Source organism: Bubalus kerabau, chromosome 6, assembly GCF_029407905.1.
Source record: "Bubalus kerabau isolate K-KA32 ecotype Philippines breed swamp buffalo chromosome 6, PCC_UOA_SB_1v2, whole genome shotgun sequence".
In the NCBI taxonomy this organism is placed as follows: Eukaryota; Metazoa; Chordata; class Mammalia; order Artiodactyla; family Bovidae; genus Bubalus; species Bubalus kerabau.
In genome coordinates, this window is record NC_073629.1 from 117434411 (window position 1) to 117461972 (window position 27562).

At 50.0% G+C, this 27562-nt stretch overlaps 1 protein-coding gene across 2 annotated transcripts in view; it reads right to left on the reverse strand.

The window, feature by feature from the left end:
* COL6A3 (collagen type VI alpha 3 chain) overlaps positions 1-27562 on the reverse strand; it is a 90676-nt gene that overhangs the window by 22429 nt on the left and 40685 nt on the right. The window contains exons 10-36 of one of the 2 annotated variants that reach the window (XM_055586546.1): positions 25766-26380; positions 22916-23515; positions 21952-22289; positions 20800-20878; positions 19249-19394; positions 17823-17915; positions 17261-17314; positions 16161-16232; positions 15374-15400; positions 15239-15283; positions 15067-15120; positions 14559-14621; positions 13865-13930; positions 13381-13434; positions 11081-11116; positions 10415-10477; positions 9630-9692; positions 8293-8355; positions 7370-7432; positions 5406-5456; positions 5175-5210; positions 4513-4575; positions 3458-3520; positions 2186-2218; positions 2065-2101; positions 1943-1954; positions 1349-1842 (exon numbers count right to left, since the gene is read on the reverse strand). In XM_055586546.1, the coding sequence (XP_055442521.1) occupies positions 1349-1842; positions 1943-1954; positions 2065-2101; positions 2186-2218; positions 3458-3520; positions 4513-4575; positions 5175-5210; positions 5406-5456; positions 7370-7432; positions 8293-8355; positions 9630-9692; positions 10415-10477; positions 11081-11116; positions 13381-13434; positions 13865-13930; positions 14559-14621; positions 15067-15120; positions 15239-15283; positions 15374-15400; positions 16161-16232; positions 17261-17314; positions 17823-17915; positions 19249-19394; positions 20800-20878; positions 21952-22289; positions 22916-23515; positions 25766-26380 (3383 nt within the window). The other variant, XM_055586545.1, reaches the window with a different exon arrangement.

The following is a 27562-nucleotide window of genomic DNA, read 5'->3' on the forward strand; positions in this document are numbered from 1 at the left end:
GAAGATTTTAAAAGTCCTGCCGATCACAGCCTCTGACACACCATCAGTAATGATTTATTTTGTGAATAATTGAATGCATGAATAATTGACTGCCTGAAACTATCCTTTTGAGAAACATGCATGGTGGCACTTCCCTAGTGGTCCAACGGCTAAGAATCCACCTGCCAGTGCAGGGGGACTCAGGTTCAATCCCTGGACCAGGAAGACCCCACATGCCTCAGGGCCACGAAACCTGTGTGCCGCAGCTACTGAGCCTGTGCACCTAGAGCCCGTGCTCGGCGACAAAAGAAGCCACTGCAATGAGGAGCCCGAGCACTGCAACTGGAGAGAGCCCGTGCACAGCAGCAAAGACCCAGTGAGGCCCATAAACAAACAGGTAAAAAGGAACATGCAAGGTTCTGGATCACTTGGCCCTCATAAGGGGAGATGTACACTCATGAGACCCTGATAGGAACACAGCTGGTAAACCAAAGGCAGAGCCCCAACCCAATACTTGGTGCTCAAACTGGCCTGCAGTTTGGCAGAACAAACCCTGAGAGATGGCACCAGTGACCCAACTCTCCCTGGCTGACGTGGCAGTGATAAAACCATAGACTACTTGGTTTGGAAAGGAAGATATTAGAGACCAGTTCACCCATCTGCATCTGTTGGAGCTGAGAAACCTGAGCCACAGAGAGCTAAGGGGGAGGGCCATGTTACTTTCAGTGACTTGAAGCCAGAAGGTGACTGAATTAAAACTAGAGCCAAGATCCTGGTCCCGCTGTTTCCCTTCTTGACCATCATCCACCCATCCTGGACAGCACAACCAGGATCGGCATTGAGCAAAGACTGATTGATTGATTAAATTGATCAGTTGATCAACTGATTTTATATATTGATTGATCATTATTGATTGATCAATAATTATTTTATATATGTATATATCATTATAACAATTATACAAGTTATTTAAGCAAATGACAAGGGAGTACTTAGCTGTTTCACAGGCAGAAGCTAAAGCTTCCTTGTTCTTTGTTTAAATGACTTGTTTAATTGTTAGATGGCAACCTGGCTGAGAAACGCCTGAATTGGGATGCATTCTGGGGGCTGGCTCACTGATGTCCCTAGGGGAGGGAGGGCTCCCAGGGTCAGCCTGGGAGCGTCTCTTCCAAGATTCAAGGAGGGACCCGGTGGGAATAAGTCACAGGCACTTGGATGTCCAGAGCCATCAGGATGTTCCAGAAATCCCAGCTTACATACCAGCCTCATCTAGACACTTTGAGAAGCTATAGGGTGCAAACTGGTCCCAGATTTGGGCACGGATGTGCCCGAGTGCCTTCTCAGAGCCCAGGATGCCCAGAACACAGACCTGTAGGGCATTGATCAGCTGCCGGTCCTCCTGGCTCGTGAGGAACAAGGGTGTGATCCCAGCATCTGAGAGCTTGAGCACAGCCTCCCGGAGCTGCGGGGTCGCCCTCGTGGGCTTATTGCTGAAGAACACCGCCACCTTCCTCATCAGGAACCCGCTCCGCACCCGCTTAAACGTGTTTCTGGCCACAAAGGACATGGCGGTTTCCAGGCTCTGCTGCTTAGAGGTCAGCGACACCTGCAGGTTCTTGATCTTGTCCAGGAGGACGGACTTCTTCTTGGAGTCAGCAAAGCGGATCTCCGTGGTGACCTCGTTGTTGTAGCTGACCACAGCCACGCGGGCCCCCCGTGGGCAGTTGCTCTCGGCGATGGTCAGGTCGTCCAGAATCTTGAGGACCACCTCCCTCATCCGGCTGAAAGTGTCCTGGGTGACCCCCTCGGAGGTGTCCAAGGCAAAAGCCAGCTCCGTCGGGAAGACGGGGCACTCCAAGGGCCCTGTGGGAAGTGGGGGAGGGGGGTTCACAGACACACTACTTACCGGAAAAGGGGACTTCTGCTTCCCTCAGGAGGAAGTCCAGTCATCGAGATAACTTACCGTAACAGCAAGCTGGAAAAGAACAGAGGAGCATGAAAGCCATGTCCACCAGGCTTCCACACGCAAGGTTCCACACACAAGAATAAAACCGCGGTGCAGACAGCAGAAAATAGCGTACTTACGGCATTTATCTTTGATGCTCTGGACCAGCGCACATTGCTGAAAAAGGGAAGGAGAGAAGACGTAAGAAGGTGGACAGGAGGCTCACAGGGCAAGGGCTCATGCAGCACGCATGCAACTTACGTCCATTGAGTCGCCTCTGCTGCCTTTGTAACCCTGCAAAACAAGGACGGGCAGCTGAGACCTTGCACACGTGCAGGCATGGAGCGTCCCGCAGAGGAAGAACCCGGGACCATGGACGCACACCAGAGGAAGTGAGGTGGTCCCTGGCTGGCCTTGATCGTTCACAGGTTCTCCCTCTAAATTTGACTTAACTGCTCCAGGAGCAAAAGAGAGACAGAAGTATCTCCAGTTGAGGTTATCAGCCCTGCGTCCTGGAAACCAGGATGCTCATCACCAATCAGGGTAAACCACACATTTGAGCTTGAGTCTAAATGCCACTTCCCCAAGGAGAACAGATCTGCCTTCCCCCCCACTCTGCCCCTAGCTTCCCACGTCCTGTCGCAGGAGGGACACCCAGGAGCCAACAGAGCTACTGTGAGGCTCCAGGTCCAAGCATCCTGGCTGGATTCCACCCCCAGGATACACCCACGGCCGCCCTCGACATCTCATCCCAGTGTGTGGCTGCCGAGGGTCAGGCTATCCTCTCGTGGGCTAGCCAGCATCTTTCCGTCCAGCTGTGCCTGCTCGCCTCTCACTGTCACTAGACTAACCATCGCCCATTAAAGGCTCCCCTCAGTTAAACTCCTGACTCTGCCTTCTTCTCCTGGGTTCAACCAGCCCAACCCTTCAACATGTTCTTTCAGGGATTATTTTCCTTCCTGCGTTATCATCCCCACTCTTCTTTGAACTTCATCAATTTCAATGTCAGGAGATAGTACCGGGAGAAATTCAAGGAAGGAAACGAAGACATTTGTAATGAAGGATGTTTAAGGGCTGGAGAAGGGTGCCCTCATGGTTCCAGGTGGCAGGTCACTAGTGGGGTTTCAACTATGAATCCCTTGGGGACTTTATAGCCCAAAGGGAGTCTCCTCCAAACTGAGATCTATACTAAACTTCCTCAAGATGCAATCAAGAGGTATTTAGATGTTTACTTTTCTTTGCCCTCTACACAAACCTCAAAACCTACACTAGGAAATTTTAAAGGCAACTTAGAATACACCCTGGATTACAGAATTTCGCATGAAATTTGCTTTACCATTGTCTTGGTACTCTAAAATTCAAAAAGTCTTTTCTTCATTGTGATATCAAAAAGGGAACTGGTTAAAAAGCAAATAAACAACAAAAATGCAGACAACTCTTTCGTAAGGAAAGGAGATAGTGGAAAGTCTTCAAGGACCATGTATACGGCTCCGAGCCCTCAGGCAGCTTGACTGGGAATGGGTAGGTACTTACAGATGGCCCTGGGTAACCGGGGTCTCCCTTCTGTCCAGCTATCCCTGGAGGTCCCGAGTTTCCCTAGAAGCAGAATACACATGGCTCAGTTGTGACAGAAAAGGGAGAATTCTCAGTTCCTACAGTCGGACAGGATGGTAGATGTGATCTTGTCCGACGTTCCCCATCACCAAGAGGAATCTTTCAAGAGACCTTAAGTGTAGGGACAAGTAGCCCTAACAAAACAGAGTGCATCTCCCCAAACTCTGTTCTCTGGCAGGTCAAGGGGAGAGGATGCTGGAACCTTTAATAAGACCACAATGGATGTGCAAGAAATCAGGAACTGACAGATCATGAGCTCACTCTTCGAACATAGAGAACCAATCCAGTGTTTTCAGACTCCACCGTGAGTAGTAAATGATCTAGTTTGAATGTCCTCACTGAGCAAATTAACCGGATAATGATGATGAATTTAACTGCATTTTAAGCTAAAAATACCTGTTAGACGCCTTTCCCTGTTTCTAGGTCACAAATTGCTAATTCAAGATTCAGTGCAATTTTAGAGGATGAGTAAATATCCTCTAGGGAGAAAAATACACAACAAAAAGTAACTTAAGAAAGAGGAGCCTTAGCACAATGGGGAGACGAGGGAATACATGGCCTGGAACCCTGGTGAGCACTTTGTGCATCTCATGAAATTGTGTCTGCAACATCCAATGGGCATGACCAATGACTGTGTCCACACAGACTTTCAACATCACTCATTCTGAGTCCCCTGGTGCCATGCATGGAGTGGACCACGGACTAGTGGCCCTCGAGATGTATCAGAGGAGGGGGCCCTCCAGGCCTCCCTGCAGGGGAGCATAACCAAAGAGAGACAGCAGTGACAGAGCTGCAGGGGGTCAGGAGGACGCCAGTCCAGGGTTAGGGCTCCTCTACTCCCACCCCACAATCTCCAGCCGGGTCACAGGCCAAGAAGGCTAACTCTGAAAGAAGCAATGGAGTCTTCAGGGTTCAGGCCTGCTGCCACAAAGGGTCTGGTTCTCCACCTTCAGCGAAGGGGCAGGCAAACTTACCCTTCGGCCTCTAATGCCTTTGGGTCCCAGTGGTCCGTCTGTCCCTGGCTCACCAGGATTGCCCTGAGAAGACAGCCAGGAAGCAGCACATTAAGCTCTGGAGTGGCAAGTCCAACTGAGGGTCCCTGGGGACCTCCGAATCACACTTCCCAGGGCAGCTAAATGGATGTGGCTGGACTTTGATGGACTTTTCCACTGAGTTACCAGTATAGACTTAGTCTAACATTATTGAACTTAGAATTCATATTAATGACAGCATTATATAGATTATTGGAGAAGGAAATGGCAACCCACTCCAGTGTTCTTGCCTAGAGAATCCTGTGGACGGAGGAGCCTGGTGGGCTGCTATCCATGGGGTCACACACAGTCAGACACGACTGAAGCGACTTAGCATACATGCATCCATGTGTATAGATTATAGCATCTTAAGGTTTATATTTTACTGCAGTGTCATTATTTAATCCTCACAAGGACACGCCAAGTGCATATTGTCATCTTCATCTGACTGATGAAGGAAGGTCTTAGAGAAGTTGGGTCTTTCCCAGGGTCACTCAGTTAGTGTCTGACCCACGACTAGACCCAAGATACGGTGACCTTCAGCCGTGTTCCCATCAGACTCATTCAAAACAATGGAGATGTTTACCCACTAGGGTAATGCTTACCTTTGGACCTGGGTATCCAGGGAATCCTCTTTCTCCCTATAAAAGATAAATAAATGACTCAATATTTGGGTCACAACTTAAAATCATCTAACATAAATTATTCTCAAGCAGAAAAGAAATAGATCCAGTGTCACCAAGAGAAAAAGTTCACCATGTTACAATTAAATTTTTTGAGATGAATCTTTAAAACTACAATATGTCAGAGTTCAAGACTCCTCGGCAGATACATACTTTCTTGCCTCTGCGTCCTTCACTGCCAACTCCATCTCGCCCATCATCTCCCTGAAAGAACGGAAAGACAGCGTTGCTGCAGGGGCCCATGTCAGGCGCTCCACGACCTTCTTTGTCTAAAGCCCTGAGCAGTGCGTCAGATCAGGGTATAGTTCAGGGGAAAGTTCCTACACCCACCCACCCTTCAGTGTGAACTAGACCGTGTCTATAGGTGGGTGAGCTTCGTGGACTACAATGTAAAAAACTGCTACAAGCTATTGGTAACGATGCTGTTTGGATGTAGAAACAGTCATGGAGCCAGGGAATCTTAGAGTCGATAGGACTCTTGAAGGTCACCTTGACCTATGGATCTATGAGTCTTTGATGTTGTTGGTTTAGTTGCTAAGTCATGTCCGACTCTTTTTCAACCCCATGGATTGTAGCCCACCAAGCTTCTCTGTCCATGGGATTTCCCAGGCAAGAATACTGGAGTGGGTTGCCATTTCCTCCCCAGGGGATCTTCCCAACCCAGGGGCTGAACTCTAATCCCCTGCAGTGACAAGCAAATTCTTTACCACTGAGCCACCAGGGAAGCCCCATGAGTCTTTGATTCTACTTCAAAGAAAGAACACGGGGCTCAATCTACACCTTCCTGAGTCTTCTCTGCTCAGCCCCTGCTCCCCTCTCCTGGGAGCCCCTTCCCTTCCTTCCAGGTCACACCTCTAGATTTCCTTTCTTCCCAAAACCCGTCTCCCTGTACTCAGAGATTTGTCCCTGTCACTCTCTCCTGGGGGGCTCTCTGAACTGGACATGTTCATTATTCCAAAAGAATCAGAAGAATGTACTTGAAATATACAATAATACCTCTAAAACACATGCAGAACATGCTCCTCAGTTAATTTACAGTTTTAAACAACTAAAGAGTTGTTGCCCCAAATTAACAGAAACAGAATCAAGAAGAGATTTTCTTTCAATGATTTGAGTAGTTTTTAAAGTTTGATCTTATTTTTCCCCTCTGCTTCTGAGATGAAGTAATAGCGATGGATTTTTAAACTGCCATTCACTATAGAGAAATTACAAACACAAGAATAATATTTTCAAGCTTCGGGGTCACGGGTCAGACCAACCTGGCCCATGTATGTGGTATTCAGGTGTCAGAGCTCATCTTAGGAAACTCCCCAATGCGCTAGAAACTCCCCAATGCGCTGGAGAGATTTTTTTTCCCTAGATAGAAATATATGTTACAACATTATTGTAAGTGAGCAGTTAGAGGATTTTTAAATATTTTTAAAATGAATTCTCAAAGTAAGAATTTCCATTCTGAGATATCTCATTCCTTCCCTGGTGGCTCAGACGGTAAAGAACCTGGCTGCCAATGCAGCAGACCCGGGTTCGATCCCTGGGTTAGGAAGGTCCCCTGGAGATGAAAATGGCAACCCACTCAAGTCTTCTTGCCTGGACAATTCTATGGCAAGAGGAGCCTGGCAGGCTACAGTCCATGGGGTTGCAGAGTCGGACAGGAGTGAGCAACTAACACTTTGACTTTCATATCTCATTCAAAACAAACTGTTTCAGTCTGAACTGAGACCTTATCAAAGCTCACTCCATTTTAAACCAAGGACATTTATTTCTTTACAGAAAAGCTCCATCTAGCTGGACTTGAAAAGCATTTGCAAGTCCTGAAATGAAGGTGGTTCGAGGGTCAAGACACCACCACATTCACTCCTCAGAAAAAAAAAATCTAGAAAAACTGCCTTTACTCACTACCCCTCCAATGAAATAAGAAGTATTTTGAAACTCATAAGCACCAAGTTTCACTATTTTCAATCACATCCCCAGTAACATAAGAAGCAGCTTGTCTCTGCGTGGAACCAACCCAAGCAGCAATGACAAAGCCCAGCCCAGCCCAAGGCCCAACTCCCTGCTCCCCGAGCATCTCAGCAGAGTCGACAGAAGCCGGGGCCCCATGCACGTGGCGACCTTACCGTCTCCCCACGAGGACCCCGGTTCCCGATGCTCCCCTTAGGTCCTGGATCTCCGGGCTCACCCTAGACATGAGAAACAGGGCTGAGACAACGCAAACTGTGGTTTCAGGACTGCGCTTGCTCTGGGTGATGTCACTGGCAGGTTGCCACAAGCTGCAAGCTTCACCTTTTAGATTTTGAAGTTAGTGAGTTTTTTACATTGCAGGGCTCATGCATGAACTCCTGGAAGAGAATCCAGGCAGGCTTCTATGCTTGTTCTTTCCATCATCACAGCAAGGGGACAGGCTGCCAGGGAGCAAAGAGAGGCAGGCACAGGAAAGAGGGCTGCATGGAGTCAGCAGTGAAACCCCGAGGCCACACCCGGGGCAGAGAGGCGAGGCTGAGTTGCCCGAACTCACTGCTTTCCCTGAGAAATGCTACGTCTCGGACGAAGGACAGCAGCTCTTCCCGGGGCTTGCGGACCGTCAGCCTGCATCTAGCAAGCTGCTGTTACCCAAAGCTGCTGGGCTCTGGGGCCCTTGGATCAGCTGCATGCGGCCAGCGAGGCTGCCGGCCCATCTGGAGAACACTCGGAGAGTCTGGAGGCAGTCCTGGGGGCTGCCAACATGCCCTGGGCTCCCTGAACCATCCTCACGAGCCCGGACTTGGAAAGATGTGGCAGGCCAGCAGTGGCTGGTGTCCTAGCTATGCGAATACACACCAATCCACAGCTCACAGCCCATGCACACCCTCGAAGCGGGGACAGTGATCCCCCGGCCCAGCCGCTGTCAGCAGGGGTGGCGGGTGGAAGAAACCAGAGGGAAGGAGAAGGATGTGCACACCAAGCAGCTGGACAGACTGACAGACGAGGGAGTCGGGACGGGGTATTTGGGGGAGGGGCGGCTTGGCCTCCAGAAACACGCGTTGCCCTTGTCCAGACAAACCTTTCTTCCCAGAGGCCCCGTTCTGCCGCGTTCTCCAGGAGCACCTGCGGTTCCCCCGCTTCCCTGGAGCAGGAGGAGGCGAGACAGGCAGTGAGACACCCACCCCTCCAAAGCCAAAGGGTCCGAATCCCACCTCCTGCGGCCCCCACTCTGCCTCTGCATGGAGGTCAGAACCTGCAGCTCTCTGCCACTTCCAGCCCTGGAGGCCCTGTGCAAACGTGCATGGAGAGGGCCTGTGCCAACCTAAAATATGAGCATGACCTCTTTTCACATGTGTGCACACATCCCAGGAACTAACGTTCACCTCCTGTGTTACCCATTAGGGACAAACACGCAGCTGTATATGGCATTCCCTCCCCTCGCTTTCCACACCTCCCCACAAGCACCTGACTTTACAGGTGTGGAAACCTATACACACTCAAACGTCGAGTGAGAATACATCAACAAAGGGACACAACTCTCAAAATGCAGGGCAGCCCACAGAGCCCAGAAATGACCCTGCCGGGCCCAGCAAATCCAGATGGTGATGGCTGTTTGTATTGCTTGCTATTTGAAGAGTTTTACCTCACCTCTGCACCATCAAAAAAAGAATTGACTAATCAGAGCTTAAACGTATGTTAGAGAAAAAAACACAAGCTTTAAAAATAGGTATCTATCAGATTTCAAATTGAGCAAAGACTTCTCAAGCAAATAGCGGTTCTCACGAAGTTCCTGCTGCCCCTGTAAAACACTTCGGCGTTTACCTAGCCTCGGGTCAGTTCTTCGCCGGTTTGTTAGTCATGACTATTTTCTGTAACAAACAGTAGGATGGCTCCCTCAGGATCACAGCAGACCCCAGGGACACCAGAGTGTGGGTGTGAGGGCAGCCGGGCCCGCCTCAGCTACACCGACTTGCTTCTGCTCATCATCGCTAACAGCTGAGACAGATGCTGACGTCTGCAGTGGTGGTGAGTTTAAGGACCACCTCCCACATCACACTTAAGGGTAGGGGGATTTCCTTACACAGAATATCAAAGCACAGAAATAATTTCCAGCAGTATGTTGTAATCTGAGCATCTTAGTAGATTCATCTGACTTCCTGAGTCCACCCTAAGACTTCTGCAGTGAGGGATACCCACCCAGCTTATGTCCACTGGGACTTAGCCCAGGGAGCCCCAAGAAAAACGACATCTAACTTCCTCAGGGCGGATGAGCCAGTTGCTATGAGAACTGAGGTCTGTGTTATGAAAGTGTCGGGCTGAGGGGTCCTACCACCCACGAAACACGGGCTATCCATGCTGGCCATTTAGCGAAAGAGGGGTCCAGACGGACTTACTCAAGGTCCAAGCCAGACTTACCCGAGGTCCGGGAATGCCCTGTTCACCAATCAGGCCTGGAGGACCGGTGGGACCAGGCGGACCCTGGAGAAGTAAGATGCCCATGTAAGTGCTGCATGGAGGTGACCCGCCACGACCACCACAGGACCCACACAATAGGAGGTTACTCTACACAGGTAGGAACGTTCCCTGGCGCAGGCCACAGCACGGATAAACCTCAAAAACGCGATGTTGAGTGAAGGAAGCCAGATACAAAAAGCCACGTGGTACATGCTTCCATTTGTATAAAAGGTCCGAAGATGCCAGTCCACCAAGGCAGAAAGGGAATTGGTGGTTGCCAGGAGCTGGGAGGGCGGGGTGCGGCAGGACTGCTTAATAGGCACAGTGTCTCCCTGATGGACAATAATCATGCTTTGAAACCTGATGGAGATGCTGCTTGGGCAATGCAGGGAATGCTCTCAGTGCCCCTTCAAAAGATTAAATTTTGTGTTCAATTTTGCAAAACTGATTGTCACCTCAATTAAAAAAAAATACACGGTAAGACGTGCCTCAGTGGTAAAGAATCCACCTGCCAATGCAGGAAATGCAAGAGATGCAGGTTTGATCTCTGGGTTGGGAAGATCCCCTGGAGGAGGAAATGGCAATCCACTCCAGTATTCTTGCCTGGAGAATCCCACGGACAGAGGAGCCTGGTGGGCCACAGTCCATGGGGTCGCAGAGAGTCGGACATGACTTAGCTACTAAACAACAACAGCAAGACATCTGGGAACGTATCACAGGACACGCGGGCATGCCGGGGTACTGACCTGCGCGCCTCTGGTCCCCTGCTCTCCCACAGGGCCCTGCTGGCCGGGGCCGCCCTGGTTGCCCTTTGAGAGGAGAGAAGAGGCAGGGAGAGGTCAGCCATCTGTGCTACGGTCACATTTGGAGGAGGGTGCAGGGAACTGTCCCAGCTGTTGCGGGGGGTCAGAAGTAACACTGCAGCTCCAGGGAGAGGCATTGGACACGTGGAGCCAGTTGTCACTTGGCACCCTTAGAATTGACTGCCCCGCTCATCTCACTTTTTCCTCAAGATGACTTCATGACATGAAGCTATTTCAGCCCACACGTGTCTCGCAGAGACAGCTGAGAGGCAGAGCCACCAAGACCAGTAAGTGGGCACATCCCCAGCAGGAGATGTCCAGGACACGGCCTCCTGCCTCTTTTCCATTCCCTCTCCTCCATCCCCCGTTCCCACAGCCACTTTCATTCTGATAATCATTCTCACTGCATCATCAAGATTTTCCCAAGCCTTTGCAGAAAAGGCTAAATTCAAGGAGATGGTAGGAAAGCTGCTGTTGGAGCCACAAGCCTTGATGGTGAGAGAGAGAGTCCCTCTTAATTTCTGGGTGGGACGGGAGGGCCAGCCCCTGGAAGCCCCCGGTGAGTTATACGGAGATGACATCAAGGAGACGGCGGCATAGAGGCTTTACCTTAGCTCCTGCTGGTCCCCTTCGGCCAAAGCCACCCTGGGGAGAAACCACACAACTGTGAGGGGGAGGCAGGGAGGCTGGAGGAGATTGGGCACCTTCACCACACCCGCTGGGAGCCAGACGCTGTGCCTACCAGCCTGCAGGAAACTCTCACAAAGTGACACCTTCTCAGCCCCGCCTGGCCTCCCCGAGGGAAAGCTGTGTTCCCACGCTGCCCTTGTCAATTATCTAACTGGAAGATTTGAGAGTGACTTCAGACCTGCCAAGTAAAACAAGGAGTCCTCGGGCTACGTGGCCCCAGCCAGTTTCAAGAAAACAGGAATGCCGACCTGGCTATTTTTCTTGCATTTTCCTAACTGGAGAGAGAGGTAAGACGGCAATTATAATGGGAGGAAGCCCCAGACTCTCCACACTGTCCCAGCCACTATAACACACACTTGGTTAAGTAACGTGTCCGGAGCGCATGTGCGCTGACCTAAGAGCCCGGCTGTCTCGGTTTGAGCTCAAGACTTGGCATCATCTTCCCCGACGCTCCAGAAGCGAACCTTAGTTCAAATGAACGTGGGCGCACTTGCGCGTACTCCAGGAAGTCCCACCTTGTGATTCCTTCCTCTCTGGTGGAAAGGTTTGGGGTGGGCACCCATCCTGGATACATCTTTGCGAGGTTAGGAGGTGGAACTCCAGAGCCTGTCATCAGCCAGCCTGTGACGGGCATGGCCCGTCTGCTTCCTCAACCCAAGAAGCACGTCCACTGCCCGCCGTGGACCAGCCCAGTGATAATCTGGGGCCACCGCTCCGCCGTGACTCGCTGCAATGGCAGCCCCTCTAGTGAAGACCTGGGCCTCCGTCTAGGGACGAACCGTGGACAGGTGGGAGAGGTGCAGCCGGACCTCGCCTCCACAGGGCACAATCTGCTCCCTCCTCACAGAGTCATCCCTGAGTATTACCAGAGGTCACCTGTGCTCGGGCCGCATGGGACAGGAGGCAGCCCAGGAGAGGACATCTTTCATCTCAGCGTGAGCCTCACTTGGGGAGCTCCTAACAGAAGTCCCAACTTGACCACACCAAACTCAAACCCCAAGTTTCTACCCATGCTTAGAAATACAACTGAATTCTGTGCTCATCATGGAAACAAGTTTTGGCTCTGTTCACAAAGCGGACAGCACAACAGTGGAGTGTATCCTCACTGCTTTTCATTGTATAGATCAACAGTATCACTCAAAAACTATACTCGAGACTTTTAAGAGAGCGGTTTTCAAAATTTAAGTTTTCTTCTGAATGTTAAAAGTAAGGTGATGCCCATAGCGTATCATCTGCTTACAGGTAAGTTGTTTCTTTTAAAAGCCACCATCAGAAGACACCCTTGGGTGATCCAGCTGTGGATCCCGCAGCATGTGACTTCCCCGGGGGACACAGCAGAGGGGGCCCCGGTCTCAACCCCCGCTACCACCATCGCCAGCAAGATGCTGAGCAAACACCAGTCTCAGGCACCCACCAGCACCCTGAACTGACTAAGGATTCACAGGCTTCTGGACCATCTTCTTCCAGCTAGGGGGTCCGAGCTCCGGGTACCCCCTGGGCCCTGAAAGCATTCAAATGGCTTCTCAATGATCATCCATCCCCCTCTGACCTCAGCAATTTTTCAACAAGACAAAGACGAGGCAGTGAGCGGTCTGCAACAGGCATTTCTGAAATGCCTTGGAAAAGCAGCTGTGAGAAGCATTTCACTGGAAATCTGGCTCTGGATTCACTGCTTGACTTACAGCAGCGGAAGAACAACAAACAATTATCAAACAAAATAAACATACACCCCGTCTGCCTCCCTGCCCCTAATCCCCCCACTCTTTCTGTATTTCTGTTTGGATTTTTTAATTATTCAGTGGGATAAAGCCTGGCCGAATAGTCAAAAGCAGCAAAGTTATTACTTTTTAAAGTGTCTGTTTGGTCTGTTTTGGAGAAGGGCATGGCAACCCACTCCACTGGGAGATTCTCTCTTGCCTGGAGAATCCCATGGACAGGGGGCCCTGGCAGGCTACAGTCCGTGGGGTCCCAAAAGACAGACAGGACTGAGTGACTTAACCCTTTGGTCTGTTTCGGGAGGGGAGGGAAGCGGACTGGGGGTGGGTCAAGAGTAAATGATAATGACAAAGGGTATGTAGAAGCAGCAACAGGTGGCTTCCAAAATCCCTTAATTCCCCCAATAAAAAGTTGCTCAGTAGCTCTGAGTAAGAAGCCTGGCAGAGTTAGGCAAATAGTTCAAAGTCCCCCCACCCCCGCCCCAAGCCCCAGGAGACACTCACGCTCTTCCCGGGTTCTCCAGGCCCTCCAGACACCCCATCTCTCCCAGGGAGACCCTGGCGTGGGAAAGAAAACTGATGTAAGATTCTCCGCAAAGAAGACTGTGTAACTCAAATTCTGCCCAAGACGCCGGGGGACGGGGTGCATACAGAGAGGGCCGGTCGCCCATGCCAGGGATGCCTCAGACACAGGTGCCCTCTGCCCACCCCAAGGCTTTGGCTTGACGCACACTTTCTGGAAACATCTAGGGGGCACAAACTCCGCCCAGAAGAAGCCCCTCTTGGGAGGGGCTGTTTGGGTTCCCCTCGGAGACCCCTTCTCAAGCACGCATGCTGGCTTCCAGGCTCTCTGCTCCCGACCTCGACCTTATGCACCCACAGCCTCAAGGCCCCCGTCCACAGCCCCCAGGGCTGGCAATGACCCAGGGCGAGGCCAGCCCCCCAGGCCCGCAGCACAGGGAGGGTCTAGGTGTGCAGAGCACTGTACCACGGGGCCGATGTCTCCGGTTTCTCCTTTGGCTCCTCTCTGCTGGCTGTCCTGTCCTGAATTGCCCTGAAAAGAGCACAGGTGGGGAATAAGTCACATATATAGAAAGCCACTGCTGCGGGGGGCCAGGGACCAAGAAAATTGCAGTGATGTCTGCAACTCAGTGCTTCAGCCGCATCCCGTTCAGGTAATGCCCATCCCACCTGACAGAGCTTGCTGTGGGGTCAGCCATCGTTCTGAGCCCCAAATGGGGTGGGGAATGATGGCTCTTCCTCCCTGTTCCTTCTCCTGGGGAGGACGGGGGCCAGGCTCACACTTGCCTCATCCTGTCTGGACCCCAAGAGGCTGGCTCAGTGGTGGTCACTTGCTGACAGGTTTTATAGCCCCATAAAACAGGAAAAGCTGTAAACGCTTCTCTTTCTCTAACCCAAACTTAAAGCGTCCCGAGACCACACTTTAGGGAAGCTTCTTGGGTCTTAATAGGAGAGGCTTTGCAAAGAATTATCTTGCAGTTAGAGAGCAGAGACATCTCTAGCCACCCCAAAATTCTAAGAAAAGGACAAACCACATATTTCGCCAGCATGCTTTAAAGCAATTTCAATAGTGAAATCCTTCCTTTCAATCCACTTCTCCCCACACCCGCTTTCCCCAGGCTTGAGTCTCATATCAGTGATGAAGAGTTAGCTCCCCTTACCGGGTCACCTCTGATCCCGACATCACCTCTCTCCCCTTTGTCGCCTTTGGGTCCTTTGTCACCCTAAATAAAAACCACAAGCAGAGCCTGAGAATTAGTCTTACATTTTCATCTCGCCCTCAAAATTGCGTTCGTCCCATCACAGATCTTAAACTGAACAGTGTTCCAACATTTACCATTTAGTCATCTGCCACAAAGGTAAAACTATCCCCAAACATTTCAGGTAACCCCCAAGTACTTATGGGGACCTGGGCTGCATCAGGCACTGGGGACTTATTTCAACAAAACACACTCAGGTCTTGCCCTATGGGACATACTCTCCAAACAAGAAAAGACAACACAAATATGTCGTGACTGACAGGGGACCTAGGAGATGCCAAGAACGCACCCCAGGAGGTCAGGGAAGGCTGCCCAGGGGAAGCGGTCTTATACACAAGTAAAAGAAATCATCGTTGAGTGAAATGTTTGTCGCTTTTCCAGGACAGCCACACTATAGACATATGCTTACCCTCCTTCCTGGACTCCCTTTCTCTCCAGAAGTACCGGGCAGCCCTTTGTCGCCCTGCCAAAGACAACAATAAAATGTCACTCCTGGCGCAGTGTCTGCCGTAGACTGATGGATCAGTCACCAGCATCTTCAGGCCCAAGCGGTTTGGACTTAAGAGTGGAAACTCACTTACATCTTCACCATCAAGACCATCCAGTCCAATTTCTCCTAATTCACCCTGTCAGGGGACAAGACACATGAGTGAGGGCAAAATCTGGCAGAATACTGGGAAAGTTTTAAACATACAAAGAAAACCAGGTTGAAGTACCTTCTCTCCCGGGAATCCACGAGAGCCCTGGAAGGGAAGGGAAGAAGGAATGTGAGCTGCTTCCTGGAGGCTGGAGAGGGTAGGCCAGAGTAGGCTAAGGGCTAACCCCTCCCCATCCCCAACATGAAGGGCGGGGTCTAAAAACTCAGTGTTAGAGATTCACCGGTTGGGATAGCTTTCTCTCCATCACAAGGGGATCATAAGGCTAACCTGCCTGGACCTGAGTACGTGGGTGTTGTTGGCCCCCCCAGGAGCGGGGGCGCTGCAGACCAAGGGCAGGAGCTCCAAGGAGGTCCCTTGGTAGCACTGCAGTGTGGGGGCCGGTCCCTTGACATGGGCTCCCAAACTCCAGCAGATGGAGAAGATTCATCCACCCTTGATCCAAGTATTTCACACGCAGAAACTTCCAGCACGAGAGTAATCTCCCGAGCCCCGCCCCCCATTTCCCTCACTCCCCCCAGGTCCGGGGCTCTACAGGCTCTGGGCACCAGTCCTCTCTCTGCCCAGCCCAGGTTCTCTCTGTCCTGTCAGTACCTGCTGGTCGCTTCACATTGCCACAGGCAACTTATCTCTCCAGCCTCAGGTTCCCCTCCCAACGCGGCCAGTGCTCCTGAACCCGCCAGGCCCGGGGCCACCTCCATGCGAGGCCACTGGCTGCCCAGTGCTGAGTGGAGAAGCCAGGCGGGCATCTTCCTCCCCCAGGAGGCGTGGGAGGAGCTGTCTCCCTCTGCACACGTGCGGGGCTGCAGGGGTCCCCTCCCCACACTGAGGGGCACCCACACTCTACCTTGACTCCTCTCTGCCCGGGGCAGCCCTGGAAACCTTGAGTGCCGTTCACGCCAGGAGGACCGCGCTCACCCTGTGGGGAGATACAAAGGGGCTCTGCAGGTTGGAACTTCTTGTTGAGTGTGCCCACCAAGCGGGCATCCTTGAGGAGGGCTTGCATTAGGCGGGGCTGATGGGTGACGTGCCAGGCAGGCCTCCAGCCTCGCTGCACTGGGCCTGGAACCTGCAGCTCCCTGCCCCGGAGGGAGACGGTCTGGGGCAGTCAGCAGCACAGGGCACCTCCTGGCGGGTAGAGGACGAGCAGGCCCTGGGGGGCTCCATCTGGTGAGGACTGGGCCCCGTGGAGGGCCCTTAGGCTGGCTGCTCCTCAGTGTGGTCCCTGGTTTCAGTTCTCCAATGAGGTCCAGGCCCAGCGCTGACACCCAGCTCTGCTGATGGGAACTTTGTGGCTTCCAGTCCTTCCAGACCTTTGTCCTTCCTGGGAGGACCTTCCAGTCCTTCCACTGGGACTCTCTATCCCCACCAGGACCTCTCTATCCCCACCCCAGGACCTCTCTATCCCCACCAGGAGCTCTCTATCTCCATCCCAAGGCTGGGCCTTGTCGGTTCTCAAAAACCTCTCAAGTCACTTCTAGGTCAGGTTCTGCTTCCCAAAGGCCCTGCTGCAGATTCCACCCACCCCGACTGGATGCCTTGGCTCCTGATAACCCAACCACCCTCGGGGAGACTCCTCTCAAAGTGTGTCACCCCTAATTCCTACCAAGGTTTCTCCTGCACCCCAATCCACCCCCCTCGCCTCTCGCCTGGGTATCTGAATTTGGTAGATGCTGGGTTTGGTATCCCTGGTGGCCCTCTGTCTCCAAAGCCACTCTGTCCCTCTTCTGAGATGAAACAAGTGAAGACCTACACCTCATACCCACATGCATCAGACCAGTTCCTGTAGCACAGAACTCCGAGTCGACTTGTTAAGACAGATAGGAATTCATGGTTTTCCCAGTGGAAAAGATTGGAAATGAAACAGATGAACTCCACAATTCAGTCCCAACATGTAAGGAACAAGGAAGGAATAAAGACTTAAGGAATAAAGCAACGTTGACTTACAGGTCCACCTTCGTCACCAGGATAACCTCGGTAGCCATCTTCTCCAGGAATGCCCTAGAACAAAGTCACCAGTTCCTTGGTTAAGAGCTGTGGTTTTCTTTGTTTCCTACTTAAGCATCTCCCTGATCCTCCTTCACGCAGTACAGCCATGTGTTAGGTGTCCCTTGAACATGACAGCTTTCCACACATTATTTCAGTGCAATTATTCTATCAGGATCTTTAAGGCTCTTGATCTACAAAGAAATACTGTGTGAAGTCCTGTAACTTAGAAGCAAATGCAAAGAATCGTGCTGACCATCGTAGTGAGGCTGCCAGTCAATGATGCCCCTGGTCTCAACATGGTTTTATAAAATAAAGCTACAATGCAGAACTGAACCCTATGGAAAGGGAAGCAGGAGCAGACACGGGGGAGGGTCTGCCCCTCAGACCCCCCGTCCTACAGCACAGCTATTCCTGCTCCTTCCTCTCCATCTCCCCGCCGTGACAGTGGAGAAATCTCTCAGCCGGAGCAGTGCCAGTTCTGAAGCTAGTCTCAGGTGAAAAAGAGAGTAAAGCCACCTACCTTTGGCCCGATGCTGCCTATGGGCCCTCGGTCTCCTCTTTGTCCAGAGCATTTGCAGGGAATCCCACAGCAGGCTTTCTCAGCAATGTTGTCCTACCGAGACAAAAGGCAAAGTTCACCCCTCAGTAAATGCCTAGGAAAAAAGCATAAGTCTGAGGAATGTGGCATTCACAGCAAGAAATGACATCACTCCCCGTGGCATTTCCTCAAAGACTTAGCCATCAGCAGGCTATGGGATGTCACAGACAGAGTCTGAAGAGCCACCAAAGATAATACACCCTCTTCATAAAATATTCACCTAATGCTGGGCCTTACTTCTAAAGTTCCCAGCATAGATAGTCAAGCCTCAGTTGCTAAGTATAACATAGATATTTTTAAGCTGCAAAAAGCAAAGCCTAACAAACCCTTGCGGACGTCCAGGATGGAAGGGGGTTTTAGAGCAGACCATATGTCTTTCCCTGAACCCTGGGCAGAGTCACAGAACAGAGTACCTGCCTTGAGAGAAGGCCTAGGAGTGGCCATGGGGTAGGGTCCCTGCCTGAGCCATGAGCACCCCACCTCTGGTCACCAAGGCCTCCAATATCCATAAGACACCCTGGACATGACCTCCCAGCCCAGCCCCTGGCCTCATGTGGGAAAGCACACCCAAGATAGATTTCCACCTGCTGAACTCATGAGGGTCAATGCGTTTGCTTGCAGTGAATTTCCTAGAATTTTCACGCTCTCCCAAGTCCCAAATTTGTCTACTAACCTCCTTCCACTCAAAAAAAAAAAAAAAAAAAAAAAAAAAAACCCTAACCCCAGTCCTAGGAAGAAGGCAGGAGGGAAAGAACGGGCAGAGTCACTGAATTCTGCAGTTCACTGCTGCCTCCACCAAAGAGCCTCTGCGTTGAACACTCAGGCCCACATCCCAAAGCCCCCAGGCTCACCCCTAACCCAGGAGTTAAACCCACCAGCTGAGAGGTTGAACTCAGGGGGATTAGGAAGCCTCATGGTCTGTCCTCATTTGCAGCAAAGGAAACTAGAAGAGAAGGCGACAGAAGCCCCTTTCCACCCAGAGATGATCTCTCTTTCCTGCCTACTCTTGTCTTCCCTGTTTTTGGCTTGGAGAGGGTCGATCTCAACGTTATGTCTTCTCAGCCGTCTTATAAAGGGGAAAACGCCTCGTTCACAGAGTAGAGGCCCCTCTGAGGCAACGCTGCCTGGACACCTGTCTCCCAGGTGGCCGTCTTTCCAGTCCTCAGAGAGCTCCCTGCCCAGGACTCGTGTAGTGGCAACAAAGCAGGTCCCTAGTGAATCAGACGAGTTAATTGCCCACCCAGGAGTCTCTCCTCCATTTGCCTGGTGATAACGGACTGCATTATCCTGGGATGCCCCAACTTGTGGCATCTAGACCAACATGTATACAGATACACAAAACACTCACAAGCTGCTCAGCTAGTTCGTAGTCGAGGTCCAGCAAGTTCAGCCTCAGGGGCCGGTTGTACGTGAATCCTCGCCCGAACTCCAGCTGCATGAGCTGCTCCAAGTTGGCGACACGTTCGAGGCCCACCAAGATCAGAGCTCGGACACCTGCAGGGACAGGTCCACTTAAGACTGCTCACGTGGGCGTTTAAGAAACACAGCGCTTTCCTCCCACCTCTATTTTTTAAAGAAAACTTCAGTATAAAAATTTGGCTTTGTAGTGAGGTGGATGAACCTGGAGCCTGTTACACAGAGGGAAGTAAGTCACGAAGAGTAAAACTGATATCATATATTAACACACATATATGGAATCTAGAAAAATGGCTCTGATGAACCTATTTGCAGAGAAGGAATGGAGACATACAGACATAGAGAATGGACTTACAAACACAGCAAGGGAAGGAGAGGGTGTGACGAACTGAGAAAGTAGCACTGATACACACACTCTCACGTGTAAAACAGATATTAATAACTAGTGGGAAGCTGTTGTATAACACAGGGAGCCCCGCCTGGTGCTCTGTGATGACCTGAAGGGGTGGATGCGAAGGGAAAGGGAGGTTCAAGAGGGAAGGAATATGTATATAACTATGACTGGTCTCGTGGTGGTGTACAGCAGAAACCTATACAACACTGTAAAACAATTATCCTCCAGTTAAAAATAATAAAACAAATAAATAAAAGTTGACCTTTAACTGACACGCATGTAATCACATGACTGGCTGTTCTGCTGAGCTACAATACTAGAACTCTGGACCCTTCTGCGCAATTGTTCCCAAGGTGTCAAAAAGCGCACTGATGGACGCGACTATAGGAAGCGACACTGTCCTTTATGACACACATAAAGCTCAAGTTCCGGTCCCACCTAACACAGATGTGCCGTGGGAAGGTTGAAATCCCACGCCTCCAAAATCAGATGACAGGAGCTTCTTCTCCATTGCTCTGGAGAAGCAAGCTAATAAGCTGAACATTCCTGAGCTAAGTCATGCTTCCATAAATCCTTCTTAAACCTCTGACGTTAGCACTTACTTTTTCGATCGTCAGTGCTATCAAATTCCAAAGCAAATGATCAAATAGTACATCTGGTAACAGGTACCACTGCAAACCAGTCATAATAAATTTGGGAAGTATGCTTTCATTATTTTATGTTAACTTTGCCTAACATTATACTATTTTTGGCTGTGATAACTGCAAACCCAAAACACAGTAATTCCTAAGTTATACGATACAGCCAAATGAATCAAAACTTCATGTTATTTTGCAAAAGCATCAAGCTTTCTAGATGTTGTACTACATGAATGAGCCTAGGACACCATGGGGTCTGTGTCAGGACTTTGGTCTATGTGAGGGGTACTAGCTGGTTCATCCCACGGCCTCAGGCAGGTGAAAGAGGACCAAGATGCTGGACAGAGGTGCCCGCAGGACAAGCCGCTGCCCCACAGGGTCTGTTAGCGAACTCGTTTCTCTCCAGCCCAGCAGTGCCCCTGCCTCCCATTTAGAAACCCCCAGAACCCACCTTCTTGTCGGAGCTCCTCTGATGCTCTTTGTAAATCAGCCAGATCCCCATCCACTCCATCGGTAAAATGAATGACCACCTGAAGATAAAAGATGTGTGAAAACCCAGCTGAAATTAAAAAGAAACATCACAGACCCTTGCAAGGAACATTAGCCAGTTCAAATCCTTCACCTCACGGTGGAGGAAACAGGGGGCCAAGGTTGAAAACCAATTACCCCCTATTCGTAGTTCCTTGATACTGTGCATTAGATGGGGTATAAAATAAATGGGTATGTTGCAGGGCTTGATTTATTAAAAAGCACAAGCAACAATAGAAATAAAAATTTTATCTCATTCTCTTTATTTAGGGGATGTAGCTTCACACATGTGTGTGGGGGGAGGGGTGTGCATGTGTGTCATGGGCTGGACTGCATCCCTCTGAAATTCACAGTTTGAAGTCCTAACCCTCAGTGCTTCAGAGTGTGACTGTATTTGGCAACAGGACTTTTAAAGAGGCAATGAAGTAAATGAGGTCATCAGAGTGGGCTCTCATCCAACGTGGCCGGTGTCCTTCTAAGAAGAGGTGATGGGATACAGACACAGAGAGGGGAGACCACATGGAGACAGAAGAGACAACGCCGTCTCCAAGCCCAGCTGAGAGACCTCCCAAAAAACTACCCTGCCTCCCCCCCGATCCCAGACCTCCAGCCTCCCGGGCTGCGAGAGAGCAAATTACTGTTGTGTAAGCCACCCCGCCTGCGGAGCTCTGTTATGGCAGCCCTGGAGAACTGATGTACGTGTGTGTGTGTGTGTGTGTGTGTGTACAAACATAGAAAGAGAGATAAAATTATATACAAATAGAGAACATAACATATTTAAAGGGCAGGGCTATGGTTAAACATGCATTAGTCACAAATTCAACTCATTCAAGCTTAATTACTGATTTTCGAGTTTTGTTTTTTTTAAAGAGCTTTAGTAAAACAAAGATATTTCATTTCAGCTCAGTTGATGATAAAGGACTCTTATACGCAGGCACCACCAACCCCACCAAACATGAAGAACGTCCACAGAAGAACAGTTTGGAGACGGGGCTTTCAGGGCATCAGGGTATGACCCTTGCCCAGTAAAACCGAGAGGTGACACAGGAAGTAGAAACGCGGCGGCCGCCCTGACCTTCACGTTGTCCATTGAGGCCTGCCGGAACTTGTTCTGGTAGAGCTTCAGTGTGTCCGCGGTGAGGACGTAGGGGTGCTGGGCACGCATGTTCTGGAACTTCTCAAACAGCTCCGGCTGGTACTCAGCAAAGTCAAAGGCCTCGACGGGGCCTGAGGGCGTGAGGGCCACCACAGACACCCGCACCGTGGGCAGCTGGCTGCCGCTGCAGCTGATCTTCTGCATCTGACTGATTCTCCTCAGGATGGTGTCCACCTTGGGCTCGAGGCCCTTCTGAGCCACAAAGACATTCTGATCTCTTGAACCATCGAAGCCCAGAATCACATCCAAGTTACAGGCTATAAAGGGAGAAGCAGGCCATGAGCTCAAAGTCAAGCTGCTGAGACGCTTTCAACGTACAGGCACAGCTAGGGACATGGACCGGGAACACATTCACTCAAGGGCAAGATGAGATCATCTGTGTACGAACTCTGAGAAGCAATTGGATCTGCCTCTCTCACCGGGAAAATGCATACTGACTCTTAGGAACCAAAATTGTTGACATTTTAGTATGTTGGCTTTGGGGACTTAATCAGCCCTAGCACGGAATACAGCCGGTGTCTAGATGCATCCCAAGTGTCGGCTTTAGATTAAACACACTTGAGAATTCAAACACTCTGGTCTCAAATAATCTAAGGAACCTACAAATTGAAATAGACATCAATCAGTCTGAATTATTTAGGGGATTAGACAGGACGGGTAAATCTGGTAAGAGCAAGAAAAGACAGACGTCCACTCCTATCCGGGAAACACATCCTATCTCAGAGGCAGGCGACAACCAGGACCCAACCACATGGATGTAAGTCAGTCCCAGAAGCAGCAGGTGCTGCAGGAGACCCAAGGCCAGCACTGGGCATCTGGGCAACCAGATAACGTGCCAGCATTGAAGAGACAGGATTGAACATATGCATCTAAAGGGCGTTACCTTTGGAAACGTCAGTCACGCCTGGACATAAGGTCTCATGCATCGCATCGTGCAGGGTTTCCAAAACCTGCTCGCTCAGTTCCGACAGCTCCTGGACGTTCCCCACCCGGAAGGCCGTGGCGCTGTTGGACGCTATCTTCCCAACCTCCTCCGAGTCGATGTTCCTTACGCCCACCGCAAACACCTTGACGCCTCTCTGCGTGAGTGCCATGCTCGCCTCCTGAGCGTCCTCCACCGACTTGCCCCCCGTGATCACAAAGGCGATCTGCGGGACCCTCTGGTCCAGGCGGCTGCCCGCCTCGGGCACAAAGTGGTTCCGCCGCAAGTGCTCCAGGCCCACCTTGGTGTTTGCGTGCCTCCCCCCTTTGTAGACCACCTTGTTTATGGCATCGATAATCTGCTGCTTGGTGGGGAAGTCCTTCAGGAAGAACTCGTCAGTGGGGTCAGAGTTGTATTGGACTAGCCCCACCTGGATGGAGTCGCCCCCTTCATAAACCGTGTCCACAATTTCTGACACAAAACGGAGCACTTCCTGGAAAGTGTCTCTCCGGAAATTGATGGAACCATCCAGCAGGAACACAATGTCAGCTTTCTTCTTCTCTAAAGTTGATGACAATGAGAAAAGGGGAAATTCAGTTTCCATACCCAGAACAAAATCACCAAGCAGAAAATGATTAAAATAAGGCCTTTCTGTCATTCATTCACAGTGAACACCTTGGCTCTAGTCCATGACTCTATAGGTACCAGATTCACAGCTCTCAAACCATCATGCCCAAAACAAGAAGATAAATGATAAATCATCTAAATGAAAGGAAAGGAGCTGTGAGAACTCAGCAGATCCCCAGTTATCCCATGCAAAATGGGGTTATGCCATGGATTCACCAGTCCATGGTATCAAGTGTTTTAGGAAATGCCACTGGAGTCTTTTCCCTGGTCAAAAGCAAATGACAGTGTCTGGCAGGAGGGGGGACGTGCCCTAGAGGCAAGGCGAGGGAAGGCTGGAGAAAGACTGGGAAACAGGAAGCAGACCGCATGCACCTTCGGAGGACTGCTAGACAGCATGCCAGTGCTTTGTTGGAGAGAATTTCCCAATTCTAACCAAGGAGTTGAGAATGGAGTTGAGAGAAGGGAGATCCAGGACAGTGTGGAATGTCCCACCACCAGCACAGGAGGAGGATATGAAAGAGCTAAGTGGAATGCGATGCCTCATGGAAAAGCAACCCTAATCATTTGCTCCAGATGTCTGCATGGCCATCACCTGTGGAGGAGCTGAGAAAGACATGGGTTGGTGGAGGAACCCAACTTGCTCTTGGCAGCACTCAAGGTCAGATTCAGGAGCATGAGGTCAAAGCTATAGGTGGACAGCTCTCAATTCCCCCAGGGAGGTGCATTCAGTCCAAGGAAGGAGGGTTGTCTCTGTCCCACCTAGGACAGAGGCTGCCTTTCAATCATGTTTGGAGGGGCATGGACTGGACAACCTCAATGGTGCCACTTTATTCTGAGAGCCAATGAGTCTGTGGCTAACCCTCAATGCACTATTACAGAACATCTCAATAGGGCTACAGCTAGTCTCATGGAAACTCATGGAAGAAGCAAGGACATTTGCTTTCTGAAATGGTTCCTTCTATTCCTCCTACAATTTCAACTGAGTTATTCTTCTTGTATTTAATTTCTAGGGACTTCACAGATGGCTCAGTGATAAAGAATAAACTTGCCAATGCAGGAGACTTGGGTTCAATCCCTGAGTGGGGATCCCCAGGAGAAGAAAATGGCACCATACTCCAGTGTTCTTGCCTGGGAAATCCCATGGACAGAGGACCCTGGCAGGCTACAGTCCATGGGGATCACAAAGACTCAAGTATGATTTAGCAACTAAAAAAACATTTAATTTCTAACAGTATCACAGCCACAAATCTGAGAGAAGAAAATCATTAAAATGAATGCTGATTGCTTTTTTTCAATTAAAAAATAGTTGGTGTTCCCTCAGAATGGCCACCATCAAAAAATCTATAAACAATAAATGCTAGAGAGGGTGTGGAGGAAAAGGAACCCTCTTGCATGGTTGGTAGAAATATAAATTAATGCACCCACTATGGAGAAGAGTATGGAGATTCCTTACAAAACTAGGAATAAAACTACCATACGACCCAGTAATCCCACTACTGGGCATATACCCTGAGAAAACCATAATTGAAAAGGACATATGTTACCTCAATGTTCATCACAGCACTATTTACAATAGCTAGGACACGGAAGCAACCCAGATGTTCATTGACAGATGAATGGATAAAGAAGCTGTGGTATGTATATACGATGGAATATTACGCAGCCATAAAAAGGAACACATGTGAGCCAGTTCTAATGAGATGGATGAACCTACAGCCTATTCTACACAGTGAAGTAAGCCAGAAAGTAAAAAAAATAAATATCATATGCTAATGCATATATGTGGAATCTAGAAAGATGGTACTGATGAACCTATTTGGAGGGCAGCAATGGAGACACAGACATAGAGAACAGATGGACATGGGGCAGAGGAGGGGAAGAAGAGGATGGGACAAATGGAGAGAGTAGCAAACAAATACATTACCATATGTAAAATGCATAGCCAGTGGGAATTTGCTGTATGACGTAGGGAGCTCAAATCAGTGCTCTGTGACACCCCAGAAGGGTGGAACGGGGTGGGAGGTGGGAAGGAGGTTCAAGGAGGGGCTGTGTGTATACCTATGGCTGATTCATGTTGATGTATGGCAAAAACCAACACAATATTATAAAGCAGTTATCCTTCAATTAAAACTGAATAAAAATAATATAATAACCACTTTGTAGTCCCAGGGCCCAAATACATACCTGGCCTTGAAGGAGAGGGTGTGTCCACTCCCGGAGGTGCAGGGGTGACCCCGGAGGACCCAAAGGAATTCACGATCCTTTCTTCTATGTTGGGGAGGTCTCTGAACTCCCGCACCGTGAAGACGAGCCTGGGATCGCTGGTGATGGTCTGCAGCTCTGTTCTGTCAATATTTCGGTCTCCAACCCCTAAGCTCGCAATTCCTGCAGATTTTATCACCTGGGAATACCTGGAAATATCATCCTGGGATTTTCCACCCAGAAATAGAACCAGGTGTTGGGGCACCCCATCTTCTATCCGGCTCCCGGCAGACTTGACAAAGTAATTCCTTGCCACGAATTCCAGAGCCTTGCCAGTGTTGAGAGGAGACCCCCCTTTGAACCTCAGGCGACGTATGGCATCCAGCACGCTGGCCTGGGATTTATAGGTCTTTAGTTGAAATTCTGGGAAGACGTCATTGCTGAACTGCAGGACCCCAATTCTCACTTTGTTGGGACCGACATTGAGTCTCCGCACGATTCTGATAACAAAGTCCCGGATGTGCGCGATGCCATCTGGCTTCACGCCATCAGAGCTGTCGATGAGGAAGACAATGTCCGCAGCATCACTCTCCACAGCTGCGGGTGAGGAAAAGGAAAACTCAGCACAGGACTGGCGCGCATCTGGCTTTATCTCTGAACTTCGCACTCCATCACACCATCATGCCAGTTAACCTGAAAACTACCAGCCAATGTGCGTGTCTTTGTCTCCCAGGTTTTCTATCAATCATTACATATTGGGCCTTTTGCATCAAAACAATTTCTGCTTCTTGAAATACTGTTAGTTCTCCAAAACTTCCCCTTTCTGAGTTTAATGGTGGCTTTGCAGTCTGGGTTACAACTTCTTTCAAAATAAACAGCGCTTAGAAACAAATCCTGGGTGACCATAATCTATGAATCATGACCTGTTACTACCAGCAGAGACTGAGATCACCCAGACCAACATCTCTTATTATTATGCAAGAAAAGAGACACAGCTGAGGACAAAGGCCACCACTTACTAGTGACAGCCAGGAGAAGCCCAACTCTCTCCCAGGGTGTTTGATTCACAGTATTTCTTTTTCCTCACATATCTCTAGCATTTATACAAAGTTTTTATTTTAGCTGTTATTCCCCTGTCTTCTTTGCATGAATCAGTTTTTTCACTATACAATTAATCAAAAGTCCTAGGAAAGATAAGGAACCCTGGTGGCTCAGATAGTAAAAAAGACCCCAGGAGATCTAGGTTTGATCCCTGGGTTGGGAAGAACCCCTGAAGAAGGAAATGGCAACCCACTCTAGTATTCTTGCCTGGAGAATTCCATGGACAGAGGAGTTTGGTGGGCTACAGTCCATGCGGTCGGTCACATGACTAAGCCCCTAATATTTTCACTTTTCAGGAAAGATAAACCATACCTTCCTATTAATTGGATTTCTAGGTACTTCCTGGATGTCATTTATTAAATAGCTCACATCTTGCCTCTCAACAAATTCAACCTTTTGCTTCATAACACACTGGCCACTTCCAGTGGAAAAACAGCACAGCGAAAGCTGAGCAAGTCGTGGAACAGAACCATTTTTTGTTGAAAACAGAAAAGCTGCCCCAGCACACACAGCCAGGCCCTGGATTCTCCAGTGGAACACAAAAGATTTCACAGAACATCAACATCAGGGAAAGCCATGCTCTTTTTGTGTCTGAACACTGACAAAAAGAAGACAAAATAACCAAATACCCGCCCCTATCTTGGATCACAGGTGTGACCACTGTTTCTTTACCAATTA